Source organism: Typha angustifolia, chromosome 10, assembly GCF_048772165.1.
Source record: "Typha angustifolia cultivar Huaian chromosome 10, ASM4877216v1, whole genome shotgun sequence".
NCBI lineage: Eukaryota > Viridiplantae > Streptophyta > Magnoliopsida > Poales > Typhaceae > Typha > Typha angustifolia.
The window spans coordinates 6,855,317-6,873,313 of NC_133248.1; the positions used below are offsets into that span (position 1 = coordinate 6,855,317).

Here is a 17,997-nt window from a genome sequence, read left to right on the forward strand (position 1 = left end):
ATGATGTCATCGATTTTATCCAATTGATTTTATAATATTTGGATGTCAAATAATTATCTTCTAAATATTTTTCTAAAATCATACTAAATTAGAATTTTATAGTTTAAATACGAAAGAAGAAGAACAAAGAAAAACAAGGAGCAGCAACAAAAGAAAAGGAAGAAGAAGAAGAGTATGGAGGCATTTCTCTCTCTTATAGTATCATATCAATATTTAATGATGCATTAAATGATAGAAATGACAAAGTTGGAAAAAATATAAGAAGAAAGCTTCAAATGCAAGGGAAATAAAAAAAGACCCTAGCTCGCCAAATTGAAAACTAAGTGAATTTACACTTCAAATAACCCAAAAAACATAGCGTGTTTAATTAATTTTTATAAAAAAAAAAGTTGGTAGGACGAAGTGGAGGTCTTAGCTATTTTAAATATGCCAAATATTTTTATTATTTATCTAATTCATCTCGAAACTTAAATACAAGATTAAGTGAGTTAAAAAAATTACTAATTAGGATAACAATTTCTAAATATAAGTCATTAATATTTTGAAGTCCTTGAATCGGAAAGCAATTTATATGGAAATATTCTTTATCATATTTAACAATTTTCTAAATAGAATTAAAAATTTTATAATATTTTAAATTAAGTTATATTTAATAATTCTAGTTCTAGTTAGCGATTTCCCAACTCACGTAATCACATAGACTTTAATTATTTTAAGTCTACCCTTTAATTTTTTTTTTCTACATATCTAATTCATTTCTAAACTTAAATATAAGACTATATGCCAATAAGTGAGTTTTAAAAATATTGTTGATTTAATTTATCGACTTACATGGAAATTTAAAATTCTTTACAACAATTTGCCAAATTTTAGAGAATTTTTTTTATGTAAAACGACTTCCAAATATAAATTATTGATCCACTTATATCAAAATTTCTCTTCCACACTTAGGTAATATTTAAAAAGGATTTAAAATTTAGGAACTTATATTTGAAAGTTAGTCAACTGTGTCAACGGTTCTCAAGACATACTTTATCTAGACCGGTGAAAGAAATATTTAGACGGGCTAATTTGGTCAAAAAACTCTAGTCTAGTATCTTTGAAGTGAGCCAGACGTGTAAAAAAGCGAGTTTGGGAGGGCTAATTTAGTCAATAACTCGTCTGGTGTCTTGAAGTGTAACTCGGACATGAGCCAAGTTGACTTGCCCAACAGAAAGGTTAGTCTTAGTGAGAGCAGTTCATCTAACAACCTCAAACCGCAACAACCCACTCGATCTCTCCCATCTTCCGTTTTACGAATCTCGAAGCATCAGGATCGACGGTGCTCGGCTACGGATCATCTTCTGATAAACAGTTCCGCAGGACTATTTTACTGAGAGAAAGGAAAAATAAGACAGTGAACACAACCCCCTAGGCAGTAGGCAGTGTCGTTTTGCTCTCGTTCTCTCTTCTTCTTTTCGAATTTTTAGTTTTATCGATCGATAGGTGAGTTGACGGTAGATCGATCGAGATGGGGAGCAGCGGCGGCGTAGTTTTGGAGGAGATCCCATCGCTGGATCTGATGACGGAGCTCCTCCGCCGCATGAAGTGCGCATCCAAGCCCGACAAACGCCTTATCCTTATTGGTATCTCGCCCTTCTTTTTGTTTGTTTTATTTTATTTTATTTTTTTCTCCTTTTTTGTTTCAATGTGGCCTTGTCTTACCTTAAGATATCTTGGCTTGTGTCCATGTTTTTTAATTGAAAATTTTGACCTTTTCTTTTTCGTTTATAATAGTTCCTAATTTCGTAGCGATATGAGAAATGGGCTTGTGAGATCAAACATGGTTTGAATGAAAATTTTACGTCTGTGGATGATTGATGCTTTGTTCTCTTTTCTAAATTCTGCATTGTTCTTAATAAGGAAGTGAAGATCTAGGGGCTTACTAAAGCGTGGGGTATGGAAAGTTAATGATGTTAGTGGAGGGAAGGAAATATAATTCCTTGAGGTAAAGAAGCACTTAGAAAGTAATAGAATCAGCTTTAGAGGGGATGTGCAGAACAAGATGATGCAAGAGCAAAAAAGACCAACATAAGAATTTGTTCTTGTTGGGGTCAATTTTCGGTGGAATCAGTAGTATCTGTTTTGATTCACTGTGCGAGGTATTTAGTTTATTTGCGTCAGCAAAAAACAGATGGCCAACATAACAAGTTAGTAGGTATTAATTCTGAATCTTTGCCTGCCGCCTAATCCTTTGTTCACATGCGAAACTAAGGTCTCACCTTTTGCATTTGCCTTGGATGTTTCAATTCTTTTTTCACTTATTTGACAATGGATTTTTTAGAAATTTAATTGTGCTACATTTGTAGCTTTATATAGGAATTTGGATACTTTTTTATGCAAATCTGGATTTATTTCACTTTTTCCTACATGCAACTGTAGGAGTATATGAAGAAAAATGGATGGCAAAGAAGTTGCAACTGTTAAAAATGTTATTTACAGAGAACCAGATCCGCAAACTTGATTTTAACTTGAGATTTATTTGGGTCATACAAAGTTCTATCACTAGCTTATCCATCATAGTGAAATATTAGGCCTTAGGATATCTCATTGACCAAAAGTTTGATCAAGTCGCATTAACACGGGTATAGCCAAAACCTACATGTGACCCAATGTAATTGTTAATGTTGAATAATAATCTCTAGAACTTAGTCCCTTTATTCCACCAAAGTTCCATCATAGATTACTAATCCTTGTTCTTTCATCTCTCTTACTCTCTCAAAAACCCCAAGTGAATTATATTCTTCTTTGCCTGTCCGCATTGCCGCACCATTCGCCTACTCTGCTATCCAGAATTCCTTACATTTCCTCTTTCAAGTTTCAACCTACTGGAATGTGCCACTTGTTATGGGCCAGATGTATTTGATACAGGAATCCCGATATTTGCCATGAGAATGCATAACCTTCTGGCCCATCCCTATATTTGCCATGAGAAATGCATAATCTTCCAACCAAGGAAGGTTGCAAGTGATGAGAGAAAGAAGTTGCCTAACAGTGAAGGGTCTTGTTTACTTTTGTTGACAAAATCATAAGCCCACAATTCAAGTTAAACTATCCATATGATGGTTACAAGTATTTTGAATATTAAATTCACTTCATCCAGGATGTTATTCAATTTTCAGAAGAAATCAAAATCAAAATCAATTAGCAGTAGGACATTTGAATGTCTCTTTTATTAGGGATAAAGGGTGCCAGTTTGAGGATTTTTGGGTAGGCCAAAGAGGAATCAATGAAATTATGGATAGGCAGTGGAAGGATATCAACAGAAAAAAAAACACAAATGAAAACTGAAATAATATCAATCAAAATCTGGAATTTTACCCAAGTTGTTTGCTACGAAGGTGCAGTAGTGAGCTTCCATGGTCCACAAACCACTGGAAGAGATCAGAGGAGCAAAGATGAATTCAACGTGTGAATTAAAGCGTTGGAAGAAGATTAAGATGGAAAATAGGATACAAGACAGAGAATAAATCAATTATAAAGTTTAATTGTAATAAATTTTTATATGATTAAACCAATTCATTCAGTTGGGTAATTGGGTTTAGTTAGGCCAAGCAAACGAGCTGTTACTTCCAAGTTGTGTAAGCTTTTCCAACTAATTCCAATATTCTTGATGGATTTACTATTTAATGAGATTCAAGTACAGTTAAAGTAACATGGTTGGGTGCCAGGTTACTTCTACAGTTTCTGATCTTGTTGGATGGGTCCACATGAGACGTGGATCAGCTGAAGTCCATGTGAGACGTGGATCAGCTGAATAAGGCTGGTCTATGGAAAGTAGGCAAGATAGTATAGATGAATATTTTCATTTTTTTTTTCTGCAAGGTACTTATGGTATGCACTTTTCCTGTGAACCATAATTGTTCTCACTTATCACTATGTGGTGGACAAATTCATACTTTGAGTCTGTTTGAAGAGAATAAAAATAGCTATTCTTCTTGAGTAGAGGTCTCTTGTATCATCAGCAGTTCTTCTCCTTAGAAGTAAATATCTTGATGACATAAAAAACAAAGATAGAACCTTCTCAATTTTTTGGAAGAAAAAGTATGTTGAAGCCTTATTTTGCTATAGCTTGAGATGTCTAAATGTTTCAATTTACGTATATTTCCCTATAGTGTGAGAAAATGCTCAAAACTATATTTATTGATGATCTTTTATCTAGACAAGTGATACCAGACATTTTCATGTTAATATAACTATGAACCCTCTTGGATTCATAATTAATAGTTTCCTTTCTCCTTTTATCGTTAAGTAGTGGCAATCACACTTCTATGCTACTGTTTATGCTATTAAATAATGATTTCAAACTGGTAGGTCCACCTGGATCTGGAAAGGGTACTCAGTCACCTATTATCAAAGATGAATATTGTCTATGTCATTTGGCCACCGGTGATATGCTGAGAGCTGCTGTTGCTGCTAAGACTCCTTTAGGGATAAAAGCTAAAGAAGCCATGGATAAAGTACTCTTTACAAATTTGGATATGAATGTACTTCTATAGAATTATACTGTTTGGTTTAATCATGACTTATGTTGCCTCCTCTAGGGGGAGCTTGTTTCTGATGATTTGGTTGTTGGAATAATCGATGAAGCCATGAAAAAGCCTTCATGCCAAAAGGGCTTTATTCTTGATGGATTTCCAAGGACAGTTGTCCAAGCAGAAAAGGTTTACTAAATGTGTTTTAATGTATACCATTGGTTCTAGATTTTTTTTTTCTGTTGATGTGCTCTCAACTTTGTACTTTTGATTGCAGCTCGATGAGATGCTAAAAAGTCAGGGTGCCAAAATTGACAAGGTTCTTAACTTTGCAATTGATGATGCTATACTGGAAGAAAGGATTACTGGTCGATGGATCCATCAAGCTAGTGGCAGGACTTACCATACAAAGTTTGCACCTCCAAAGCTTCCAGGAATTGATGATGTAAGCTGGTGAAAACTAGTCACTGATTTGATGTTAATGAAGCCTTTATGTTTGTCTTTATAAGTTATAGATCTACAAGCAGATAACTTGTTGAATAATAGTTATGGCTGGAGAACCATTTGATAGTGAACTACCTTTCAAAAAACAGGCCAGTTTGGTATGGTTGCAGAAATTTGTCTTGTATTGCTTTTGTAGATTACTAAGAAAAGCATGCAGAAGGTTCTTCCTGTACTAATATACCTTTAACTTAAAATGTCAAAGTTAAGAGAAATAGGAATTAGATTAGCTAATGTTTATGATTTCATTCTGTCTAAAAATGTAAAGCTCTCTAAATAACATATTCTAGCAAAGAATTTCCAGTTGGTCAAATCTTTTTTCTTCAAGCAAGACTAAAGGACTTCCTCTTTTATGTTTTATAGAAAATAATTTGCTCTATTAATTCTTTGAAATGTATACACATAATCTTGAGAGTTTTATTACATTCTCAATTTCTCCTCTAATTTTTATTTTTTCCCCATTTTTTTTGTGTATTATACATGAATAAGCTACTAATCTTGTTTCTATTATGGCCCCCTTTTTTTCATCTCACTTAAGGTTGCAGTTCCATATATGTGTTTACTAACATTTTCTTTACCTATCTAAAGGTCACAGGAGACCCTTTAATCCAAAGAAAAGATGATACAGCAGCGGTTCTTAAATCAAGGCTGGAAGCTTTCCATAGACAAACAGAACCAGTATGTTCCTTTATTAGTGCATTCACATCCTCATGTTTTCAGTTCTTTCTACTTGCTAAGAAGATATGACTAAATTAGTATAGTTATTTAGGTTATTCTACATACTTAGTTCTATCTTTTTCCTACTCTCTTTTGCTTAAATTGCATTTTATTATAATGGCTAGATTTAGGTATGGGCATAACCATTGTTATGGAATCAAGATATAAACTTCTCATTGTTGATAACTAGTTCTTGGGATCTGACTGAGATGCACGCCAAAGAAGCATTACTTAGTTATGAAGTTGACTTGTTCTTGTCGCTCTATTTCTGTAAATTTGTTGCTCTTTTGTGTAGTAATACTCTCTTCTTCTTTTCTTGATAAAGGACTAAACTAAGGAGAGTATTATCTTATTATGTGTCAGAAATCAAAGGATGAGTAACAGGGTAAGTTTTTGGACTTGTAATGCTCAAGAGAATCACCTAGAGTTGTAAGAGTGAATCTCAGCAATTATAAGACATAATCATGTCATGCTCGGCTTTGTATTATGCATTGGAATAGACATGGACGTAATTGCTCTCAGCTCGACATTGGGGTTGGATTTCTTGTTGGCCTCTTTGGATTTGTGACGTGGAACCAAATTATATTAATTTATCTGAATAATCTTTTGAATATATTATAATTTGGTATGGATCATTAGTCAACCTAATTGATGGGAATTAGATCTTCATTTTTTTCTGATATATTTTAGCTAAAAATTAGATTTGTTTTTAGAATAACTTATTTGTTTTGAACTCCTAAAATCTAAGAGATTTGGTAGTTAGTTTGTTCTTAGATAAGTTTTGTTAGGATTTTGTTGATTTTGAAATTAAAAGAGTCCTAGTTTCTGGTAAGTTTAGCTTGTGATGTGATGTAATCTCCTGTCTTTTTATAAAGAGTTGAGGGACTGTCAAAAAAAAGAGGAGAAAAATAGTGGAAAATTAAAAAAATATTACTCTTATGGAAGATTCCATATGTATCTCTTCCCCTCTTCTCCTCCCTCTTCACTTTTGTAGGGGATTCCACGCTTTTCCTTTCTTGCACAGCTAGGTGGGTTTGCCTTCTTTCCCTCACGGCGTGGTGGGTTTTCTTCGATCTATCTTATCTATCTTGCTATTCTAGACCTGTACTTTGGAAGGGATTCTTGGATGCGGAAAAAGAGATCCATCGAAGCCCTATCCTTTCTTCTTGGGCAACCTATGTATCTTCTTATTTTTGCATATATTTTTATGTTTCTTACCCTGGGCCACATCACTAATCTACATTGTCTAATATATTAAATTACCCAGTAAGCAATAAACTGAGAAGAAAACAAAGAAATTAAAAAATAAGACTAGCAATTCGATGAATCATAAACAAGATGATATTGATAACATCATGAATGGTTCTCCTATCTCTCATAGTTGATTTAAACTCTGGTGATAAAGTAATCCATTTGTAACTCATTTTCTTTTGATCCCTCATATGCTCTAAATGCAGAGCCTGCAGGTATGAAACCAAATGCATTACCTACAATGTAAGTAAACATGTTACTGACAGAACCTTACTTCACTATTGTGCGCTTCCAATCTCTCCAGTTTTTCCTTTGTCAAGCCCTTCCTATGCTCCTTGCAACCGAATCAGATTTTTTTTGGCAACTTTCTTTGTCTTCACTCTTATAACTCAAGCTATCTAGGTAAACCTCTCCCATCTTCATGTGGTTTCAATCGTTCCTGTTGATTAGATTGTCGCTTTTTTATAAAGTGTCAACCATAGCATTCTAATGAAGTTGACCATATTAATTTAAATGGACAAACATCTAATATTTGCATTATCTTTATCATTTTTGACATATTAAGTTCAATGTTGAAAATTTTGACTTGAAACCGAATTGAGTGAAAGACTCTACTAGCTACTCAGTGACTTTTCTAACATAATGCTCCATATTATTATTTATAAACTTTTTAATACTGTTTTCATGGAAGCTATCTATGTAGCTATGTTGGTTGTGGTGGTGGGTAAATTATCCTGTTTTAACATAATATAGCTCCCTTAGATGGCCTACTGCAAATAGGCTGCATACATAGAGGCATATGAATGTGTGTGAAAGTTTAAACTAGGCTGCATATGCAGAGGCATAACGATGAAACTTTCTAAATCATCACATTTCATCTTATTGCAATCAACAAAACGCTTTTTATAAAATATTATGTGTTCTCAGGTTCCATGACTTCATCTATCCTAGAATAGAGGGTTTTCACTTTACATTTTACTCTTTGTTCTGCAGGTCATTGATTACTATTCTAAGAAGGGTATTGTGGCTGAGCTTCATGCTGAGAAACCACCACAAGTAGTGACTGCTGAGGTTCAAAAGGTTCTTTCTTGAGTAAGCTCTCCATCTTTATTTATTGAAACTGATAACCTATTCAAACCATCCTGGGCATGTGCACCTAATACATTAGTAGCAGGAAGCCTGCCCCATTCCTTTTCCCCTCCTAGACTCATTCAAGAGATACTTAACAACGACTTGCTCACCTTTCGAGGTCATGAGAAATTTGGATCCAAAGTAATTTGTTTGGAAAGTTTTGTAATGAATCTGGAAATATATGCAATGTTTCCTCAAAGAAATCCAATTTTAGGCTCTTATTCTTGTTTGACTGAAAAGTTGAAACAGCAGTTCCATGTTACATGAGATGCATATCGTTCACGTTAAAGATACTGGTTTTGGAGTTCTATTGAGGTATGGATTTTGTCTAGTCTCTAGCTTACATTGTGAGATGAAAAGGGACCAGGCTTTAAGATATTTACTGCATACTTCTGTCTAGAGGAAATTGCCAAGACAATGGCTGCTAGATAGTGGTGAAAACTTTGAATAAATAAGAATTTGGAAGACAAAAAGGTATGAAATTTCAAGACTGTTTCCCCGAATTCATATTCTTACAGGAGTGGTGACAACTTTATTATTCGATGGATTTATAGGCATCACTACAAGAAAAACGAAAGGAGGTATATCGTACTTTCAGAGGCTTATTTGATTGCAATATTCATTTGTTCTTGTTCTTGACCTCAACTTGATCATGACTTTCAGAGGTTTATTCTATTATATTCCTCTTGGACGTGTGCTATGAATCTTTTTGTTTGAAGTTTACATGGAAACTCCTAACAAAGGAGATAGTGTCTTTCCTAGTAATGCAAAGAAGATAATTTGAATGACAAAATTGGAGAAAATATTTCTCTATATTGCAATACTATATCATCAATACTTTGACATGATGGCCAGCACATATTGATCATCTAAAGAATGGGCAGAGCTGGCCAATTGGGACTGTTCTCAGATAGTTAAAAGGAGCTTATGATATTTTCGAATTCAACTATTAGCAGCGTCGTTTTAATTGAGACACTATAAAGTTTTTGCTTCTATGTGAAATCGAGTCGGGTTGTTAGGGAAATACATTTTGTTCCATTGTTGTAGGATGAATAATTTCATCATAAAGATTGAGCTACTTTTATTATCAGACATCCTTCTATTTAACCTGTGTTTCAGCTGAAGGGTTGCTGTTGGAATTTGAATCCAAGAATATTCATATAATGTGAGCCTTTCTAACAATCTGAGTTAAATCTCTCATTCGAGATAGAATGCACTTTTCTTTCAGTTTGAGTGGAGATTTCGCAAACCTCTCTGTTGTTGCATTCAATGGCTGCCAAAAGTATTAAAAGACTTTATGCCAAAAGTTCATCTAAATAAAAGAAATAGGACTAATGTACGTTATTATTTTTACCTTTATTGTTATTCATACCTTACTATATAAATATTTATTATTTGACCCCTGCATTGTACCTAAAATATGGCAAAAATATTATTGTTTTTAATGGTCAATTACTATATATATGAGTTAAATAATTATAGGTACGAAATGATCTTATTCTCTTAAAAAAAACTTTTTTAGGTTATAAATAAATGAAATACTATATTTTAAAGAAAGTCAAATGAAAATGTCTTAGATTTTTCTTTCTTTAGTTTCAAAATTAAGTAACATAATATTATCTATTCTTTTAGTTTCTGGTAGGCTAAAAATGGAGTTTTTGACCAAACTAGTACTGTTTTAAATTTTCTTTACCGAAGTTTACTACTGTTCAAACTTATTATTAAATAGAGTCTAATTCACTATGATCCTAATAAAAATATTAAGCTAATCAATATTATATGTATATAAACTTTTTAATTTAATTTATTAGTAGTTAAGGTAAAAAATTGTCTAATGATAAAAACGCTGAACTGTTAGTGTTGTGTGTATATAAATTTCTTTAACCTAATTTTTGTTAGGGCTATAGTGAATCTAATAAATTTGAATGTCATTCTAATTTGATAAAATGATATATATTTATAATATGGGTCTAGTTCGGTCAAAAAAAAATTTAAAATGACTCGAGGTGCCCTTTGACTTTTAACGGAGGATTGAACAATAAATATACACATTAAAGCCTAATTCCATTTCTCACAATAAGATAAGAGTACTAGTAGAAGAAGGTCAGACTCATGATTGATTGTCAAAATTTGTTACGAATTAAATTTGGATCGATCTGGATGTAAGAAAATTATGATATTTTTTGTGGGTGGTAGCCTCAGAATTTAGAATTCTAATAGCTTGTCTTCACGTAAATCTAAGATTGGTATGAAAAGTTAAAAATAAAAGAGTGAACAAGAATTGTAATTTATCATGGCTCGTGAAGGAAGATGGTGGCTAGGATTTGGAAGCTTGAGAGCTTCTACGACTACAATCTACTCTTATGAAGATAAAACGATCTAACGATTAATATAAAATATAAGGACGAGATAATAAAATAACTAAACTCAATGATTAATTCTACGATAATTATTAACTCATAACCACTCTCTTATTTATAGGAGTAACACCCTAGCAGAACGATACGAATTATCCACTTTATTTAAATTTAAAAATAATAAATAAATTTAACTAACTTAACTCGATTCGATTCGATTAAATCGACAAACTTAACTGGTTGTCCAATCGAATCAAAATTCTAAGAAATGTTTCAATATAATGCATTGCTTTACTATGAATAAAAATAGTTTAACATAATTACATACAACACATAGCAGTCAATAAGATAATGCTCAGATAGTTAAAACGGCTTTGTATTGTATGAGCGTCGAATTCTAATGGAATTGACATAAAAAAGGAGTCTGAAGCTGATGATCATTCTAGTACTCATAGATATATCTATATATATGTACGTACTTATAAGAGTATGTTAAGTAGAAGTGCAGTAAAATGAGTTTACTCTCATAGTCAGTTTCTTATTGAAATGGCTGCTAATATGCAAAGTTAGTGTTCTAGGAATACTTAATGCTCCATTGATCTATAACATATTCTTTCACCAACTATATACCGCTGCTTTTATTCTCAAATATCATTCCATTTACCATTAGTAAACTAATTGTAATAGCATTAGTAATTTTGTGAATAAAATCATTTTATTTGAGCCGTACAAACTAGGATAGATTCATATCTCGTGTCTGAGTCATTGTAGACTTTTAGATCATATATGATTGAGAAAGTTTGACATAATCAACTCAAAATTAATTTAAAGATCTTGGGATATTAAATTTCCTCTTTCTTTTATTTGCTCTTTTAAAGGAGTGATATAAATGCTTTTAAAGGAGTGATATCAACTCACATCAAATCAAGTCCTGATTAATTTACTTAATCTCACATCAAAATCAATACTCTTTCAAGTAAAAAATTAATAGAAATAGTGTAACATTCGTTTTATTCTTTCAATATTCTCACATGCATCAAAATGAATGAATCGCCTTCCTCTCAACATCCTTGGAGAGGGAGATTAAAAAAGAAAGGAAAATAAACCTAAAATTAAAGGAAAAAAAAAATGTCATAGATCTTGTAAAACCATTCAAGTTGGTCTCTCGCCTCTCGTGCATATTGCATCCAAGAAAAGAAAATGGTGAAGAAAAATAAAGATAAAAATTCTACCCATCATCATTAACATAAAATATTGCTAATGTTCCTCTACGTCGGAGGAGCGACTTGGTTCAACCTCAGGGGGCACTTCAGAGTGCCACCATGTCCGTGTCCAGGGTTATGGGTGCAAGTCGACGGACCCGACCATGTCACAGGTCCCTTGGGCAAGACTTGCAGGAGCTCCGACACCGAGGAAGATAGCAAAGACAACACCGGTCGGTCTGCGGCCGCATCGGCGGGCAACCTCAATGGCCGAGCTGAAGTGAGAAGAAGAGGAGATACCGACGACATGAAGATGAAGAGAACAAACCATCTACATAGAGAAGAAGACATGATGGTTGGTGGCAATACGTTGTTGACGGACAAAGAAGCGATATATATATACATATATAGGGGGAGAAAGAGAGAGAGAAAGAGAAAGAGAGAGAGTTAGGTACTTAGGTTGGTGGGTTTGAATGATGTAAAGATCGTGGGGTTAAGATGATTCAAAATCGTAATTAAAATCGTAATAAATTCCGTATGGTATTCAAAGTCTGAGGTGTGGAATTGGACGTGGTCGTGCAGTTGGAAAGTCGGTGCCGTCTATAGAAAGGTATGCAGGGTTGGGACGGGGAGGGGGGGGAGGGGGGGAGGGGGGGAGGGGGGGATGGGGGAGAGAGGGGAGAGAGACCGAGCCAAACTGGGGAGATGACGGCCGCCGGTGGATTAGGCCGCACTTGGCACGTGACACGCACGCAATATATTATCAATAGCATGACCTTAGTATCGAGTATATAAAACTATAGACTACAAATAATAATGAACCAAGAAAATAGAACTGATTTAGCTTGTCGATGAAGGTGAAGCTGGAGACGAGTATAAAGAAAACTTTAAATCAGAATGAATCAAAGTAAATGAGAGTATAATTTTTAAGGAGTATGAATCGATAATTCTCTGGGACTTTGGTTTATTTCAAAGCCTGGAAAGAAAAATGGTTGGTCTAATTGGCCCACAAAACGTTACTTGAATCAAATATCAAACCAGCCTAAATAATAGCAACCTTATTCCTATAAACAATGATGTTGAAGTTAGGCAAGTAGAAAATTATAATCTTAAGGATTGTTTTTTTGCATGTAAACCCCTCAAGGAGCCAATCACAAGGTGTTTTTCTTTTATTTTTTTTATTATTATTTAAGAATCTGAAAACTAAATATTGGTATGATAAAATGTCAACTTTCTCTTACCGAGTTTTAGCCAACATACTAAACCATCTGATCTAGGCTTCAAGTTATATGTCTCGTTAAATTATTGCTCAGAATTAAATATCTCTTAGATATTACTCTAATCTGTCATGTCATCGAACTGTTCCTCTAAACTGTTATACTGTTAAGATATTAATCGAGATTTTCCAAAGATGATGATTGACGGTCAATAGTATATACGTATGAGGTATCGTATTAGAAATTGGCGTTGACTTTTACTTTTCGCGATCGAAAAAATCAAGGCCAGAGAAGAAAAAAAAAAATTAGCTGACTTCTTTACCACTAATTATAATCCTTTTCACTGAGGTGAAAAAAGCCTAAACGAATGAATCAAGATTAACTCATTTACAAATTAATAATGTTTATAATTACTGATGACTCACCGATAAACCTACCTAGTCCTAGAGAATTAGGATAATTTATCTTTTATATATTCTAATAATTACTATACTTTGATATTGTATTAACTAAATTGAAACATTAATTGCAAACCAAATGGATTTTATTGTAACTGATTGTTGCAAAAATAATCTCTTTTATAACAATTAAAAATAACTAGGAATGGTTTACTGACCCAAAGAAAACAAGCATTGTAAAAGAAATGATGGTGTGGCATCATCTTATGCGTTGATTATGATAATTAAGAGTTAATAAGATGCTACATCATCACTTTTATAGAATATTTGAAAGCATAGTAGTAGTTTTGACCAAAAGACAAGTGACAAAAGCTAGGAGGGTGTCACAATTAAGACTAGAATAAGGAATAAAAAGGGAGGTGTCATGTTCTAATTAAAAAGGCCAGCTTTGGTCTGGTCTTTCTCAGGCTGCTCTAATACATATGGATATATATATATAACAAGTATATCAAGCTAATATTAGTCAATTTATTAGAAGACTAAAGAGAAGAAATTAGGGAAGAGAACAAATTCTTGGATAGAAATTTTAGGGGCGATGGAGGGGAGAGAGAGAGAGAGAGAGAGAGAGAGAGAGAGAGAGGAGAAAAACTAAGTTTGATTATTATTTTATTGTTATTTTTTCCAAGCTTTTGACCACCATTTCAATTTTTCAGTACTATCAATCATACAGTCAAGGTAAGAGGATTGAGATTAAGTACTACCAATCGTACCTAATTTTTGGGTCTTGGCTACTTTTCTTCAAATATAAACCTAAAGAAGATTAATGGGATAACCATATCCATAAGTCTGGATATACAGGCTGGTGTACTCTATCATTAAACACCTATGAAGAACTTTAACTCGAGTAATTAGGTATATTGCTAACTTAATTAGAGACTCATAAGAATTAATATAGGTAATTTATGGAACCATGTAAATTAGTGTGTTCCTTTCTCTTAATTTTATGAATATACTAAGCAAATACTTGAAAATATATATATATATATTTTTTTTTGTAAAAAAAAAAACATACATGGTGGAAGATCTTATTCTAGACTGAATGTATTTTTCTTTTCTTTTTCCCTTTTTCTTTTTTGAGGGAAAAGTCAAAGAACTTCTTTAATTCTTATAATACTGCACAACAAAAAGGGAGAGTTTGGAAGATGGCCTATGAACAAGCCCAAAACTACTGCTAATCATCTTCAACACAAGAAGGAAATACATTCTTAAAAGTTCAAATAGCACAATAAGAATGTATCTCAAATGATTTTTTCTCATAATAAGAATGTATATAACCCTATTCCGATTTGGTCTAATAGAGGCCTGAGATGCGAGTCAATGGCAGACAGTGCAACTATTCCTAAGCACCTAGGAATGGAACATTCATAAAAAAAAAATACAAGACACACATCCTAGATGGCACTGCATACACAGAAGGCTCAACATCCGATAACTCCGACTATTACAGACCTAGGCACACACAATCCTACGAGTCACCAAGAAGAAATTACAAGAGAAACTATCAACAACAAATTTTAAAAAAAAAATAGCAAGTTAGAGGAAAATAACTTTGGGTGGTTTTGTTATGTAATATAATTCCTCATGGATATATTCTTGGGAGTTTTTTCCCATGAGTTTTATTAGATATTTGAGCAATTAACTGTAAAGAATAATATATTTGTTCTGTAACAATTTATGAAGAACTGCATTCTAATGTCAAGATTGAACAAGCAATCTTTGAGGCAAAGTATATATAAATAATATGCAATTTTTTTATATATAAAAAGTATCTGTCTCAAATTCTGTAGTCTGACATTCTAATCAATTTGCTGCTAGCTTTTGTCAGTCGCAAAGCATGCATAGATTTCCTCACAAATATTTCATTGGCTTATCACACAATTAATATTGTTCCTATATATATGATTTAATCTAGAGATTTGTATACTATTGTGGGCCCCAACTAACTCTCGTAACTAACTAACTAACTAGCTAACGGTCACCCGTCTCAGCCTGCCAAAACCCATGCAAGAACCCCACCCATCGACATACTCTACAAATTAATACCATCATCTCACAAACGCTATCTTCCATCTCTCTCTCTCTCTCTCTCTCTCTACTCAATTGAAGCGAATCCCACTCCATGCAAGAAGAAGAAGAAGAAGAAGAAGAAGAAGTGTCCTCCTCACCATGCCTGCTGCAACCTTCATCCCCAAGAAGAACCCAAAACCCATCTCCTCCTCCTTCTTCTACCTCTTCCACTTCTCCTCCACCTTCCAAACATCTCCATCTCCCACCTCCCTCTCTCCCCTGACCTCCAATACAACTTCTCCAAGAAAACCCAGCATCCCCCTAACCTTCTACCTCTGCCTCCTCCTCCTCCTCTTCTCCCTCTTCCTGTCATCTATCCCAGACCTCTTCTTCCACCCCAGCTCCCCACAAGTCCTCGAAACCGGCACTGCAACCTCGAACATGACGGCGGAGGAACGCGAGTTCTGGCGGCAGCCGGACGGGATGGGCTACCGGCCGTGCATTCAGTTCAGCCTCAGGTATCGGCGAGAGTCGAGAAAGATCGGAAGAGAAGGCCGGCGGTTCGTGGTGGCGCTTGTCTCCGGTGGGTTGAACCAGCAGAGGAACCAGATCGTCGACGCCGTCATCGTCGCCAGAATTCTCGGGGCGGCGCTTGTCGTGCCGGTACTGAGAGTTAATGTCGTGTGGGGTGATCCCAGGTAGGTACATACATACATACATACATACATACATACATAGAAATGGAGTATTGGTGAATTTATTTAATAAATTATTTTGGGTTAATCTTTAATCGATGGGTTACAATTTAGTTGGATTTCTTGGTTCCCTTTTGATTAATTTCGACTGGTTTTCTTTTTCTTTTGTTTTTCTCAATTACTAGCTCATGATATGGGTTAGTTTCCTCAACAACAACAATAGAATCCGTTTTAATTAATTAATTATTAATTTATTTATGCACTATGAGAAGAGTTATTTTGTGACATAATAATGTGGTTTTGGGTGCAGTGAATTCTCCCAAATCTTTGATGTTGATCACTTCATCCAGACCCTCCGATCTGACGTCCGCGTAGTCCCCACACTTCCTCCATCGCACCGGAGCCGTCCACCGGCGAAAGCTTCCCTTCCTCGCAACGTTTCACCCCTTTGGATCCGCACCCGATTAGCCCAAAAGGTCCATTTAATAAAACGATTTAAACCAATTACAACTTCTTTTTCCCCCTTCAATTTTAGTCAATAAAATTGTTTTAATATTAATCTTGCAATATGCCCAGATAAACAAGAACGGCGTTTTGGTCCTTAAAGGCCTCGACTCGAGGCTATCCAGAGATCTCCCTTTGGACCTTCAGAAGCTACGCTGCAAGGTGGTATCCCCAAGGGCATTTACGTAATTATCTGAAATATAAAATCTCTTACCCTTCTCTTGTTGTTGTTGTTGTTATTATTATTATACCCTGGCCAGGTGGCGTTTCATGCGCTGCGTTTCGCGGCGCCGATCCGGGAGCTGGGGGCAAAGTTGGCAAACCGAATGCGAGGCGGGGGTCCGTACGTGGCCGTCCACCTCCGGCTCGAGAAGGACGTTTGGGTCCGAACCGGGTGCCTCCCGGGAATCGGACCGGAGTTCGACCGGGTCGTTCTCCGCGAGCGCCGGGCCAACCCGGACCTCCTCACCGGTCGGCTCAACCTCACCTTCCACCAACGCCATCAAGCCGGCCTTTGCCCTCTCAACGCTCTGCAAGTCGCCAGGTAACAAAAATTAGGAATAGACCCAATAGAGTGTGTGTATATATATAGTTTGATGAATTGATGATGATGATGATGACATTGATGAAGGTTACTGAGGGGCCTGGGAGCACCGAATAGCACCCGGGTGTACTGGGCTGGAGGTGAGCCACTCGGTGGCGAGTTGGCATTGCAGTCGTTGAGGTCCGAGTTCGCCAACCTCATCAGCAAAGGGACGTTGGCAACCGCCGGAGAGCTCACCCCCTACACGAACAAGTCATCGGCCCTTGCGGCGATCGACTTCATGGTGGCGATGAGCAGCGACGTGTTCGTGCCATCACACGGGGGGAACATGGCCCGAGTCATGCAGGTATCAATATCACGCATACCAACTCACTGAGGCGACTCAGTTATATATATACATTTACATGAGAGTTTGAATTGGTTGCAGGGTTATAGGGCGTACACGGGGCACATGAAGTACATAAGGCCTAACAAGCATGCCATAATGCACGTACTAAGAGAAGCGGCGTCGGGGGCGACGGAGGAGGAGACAAGGAGGGAGATGAGGCGAGTGCATGCAGGCCGGACGGGAGGGCCGGAGGAGCGGGGGAGGAAGAAGGGCCGCGACGTGATCGCGTACCCTGCACCGGAGTGCATGTGCCCTCCTCGTCGTCGCCGCCATCTTCTTCCGCTGTTTGTGTAGCTGTTCGTCAAGATATATATATATGGTGGTATTTTTTTTTTGGTTGGATTTTGTTGCTGGGAGATTCTATATGTCGAGATGTTAGCTGTATACCTTGTAAATAGGCTTTAAGAACCAAGTTTGTTTGTTTTGAATACATGCATAAACAAACTAATTTTTTGTAGTATAGAGGACACAGAGATGAGATCCATCGTTGCTGTTGGCCATCTTATATAAC

General features: G+C 35.6%; 2 protein-coding genes across 2 annotated transcripts; both read left to right on the forward strand.

Annotated features, from left to right (window-relative positions):
• The first annotated feature begins 1,403 nt into the window (after nt 1–1,403).
• LOC140767965 (adenylate kinase 4-like) lies at nt 1,404–8,331 on the forward strand. Its single transcript, XM_073108029.1, has 6 exons — nt 1,404–1,625; nt 4,354–4,499; nt 4,584–4,703; nt 4,792–4,959; nt 5,604–5,693; nt 7,977–8,331. Exons 1-6 carry the CDS (start codon nt 1,511–1,513, stop codon nt 8,073–8,075), a joined length of 738 nt encoding a protein of 245 aa, XP_072964130.1. The 5' UTR covers nt 1,404–1,510; the 3' UTR covers nt 8,076–8,331.
• A 7,465-nt stretch (nt 8,332–15,796) lies between these two features.
• LOC140768404 (O-fucosyltransferase 37) lies at nt 15,797–17,780 on the forward strand. Its single transcript, XM_073108667.1, has 6 exons — nt 15,797–16,053; nt 16,361–16,526; nt 16,627–16,716; nt 16,815–17,098; nt 17,186–17,444; nt 17,526–17,780. The coding sequence occupies exons 1-6, from the start codon at nt 15,797–15,799 to the stop codon at nt 17,778–17,780; spliced, it is 1,311 nt and encodes a 436-aa protein (XP_072964768.1).
• The last annotated feature ends 217 nt before the right edge of the window (nt 17,781–17,997 follow it).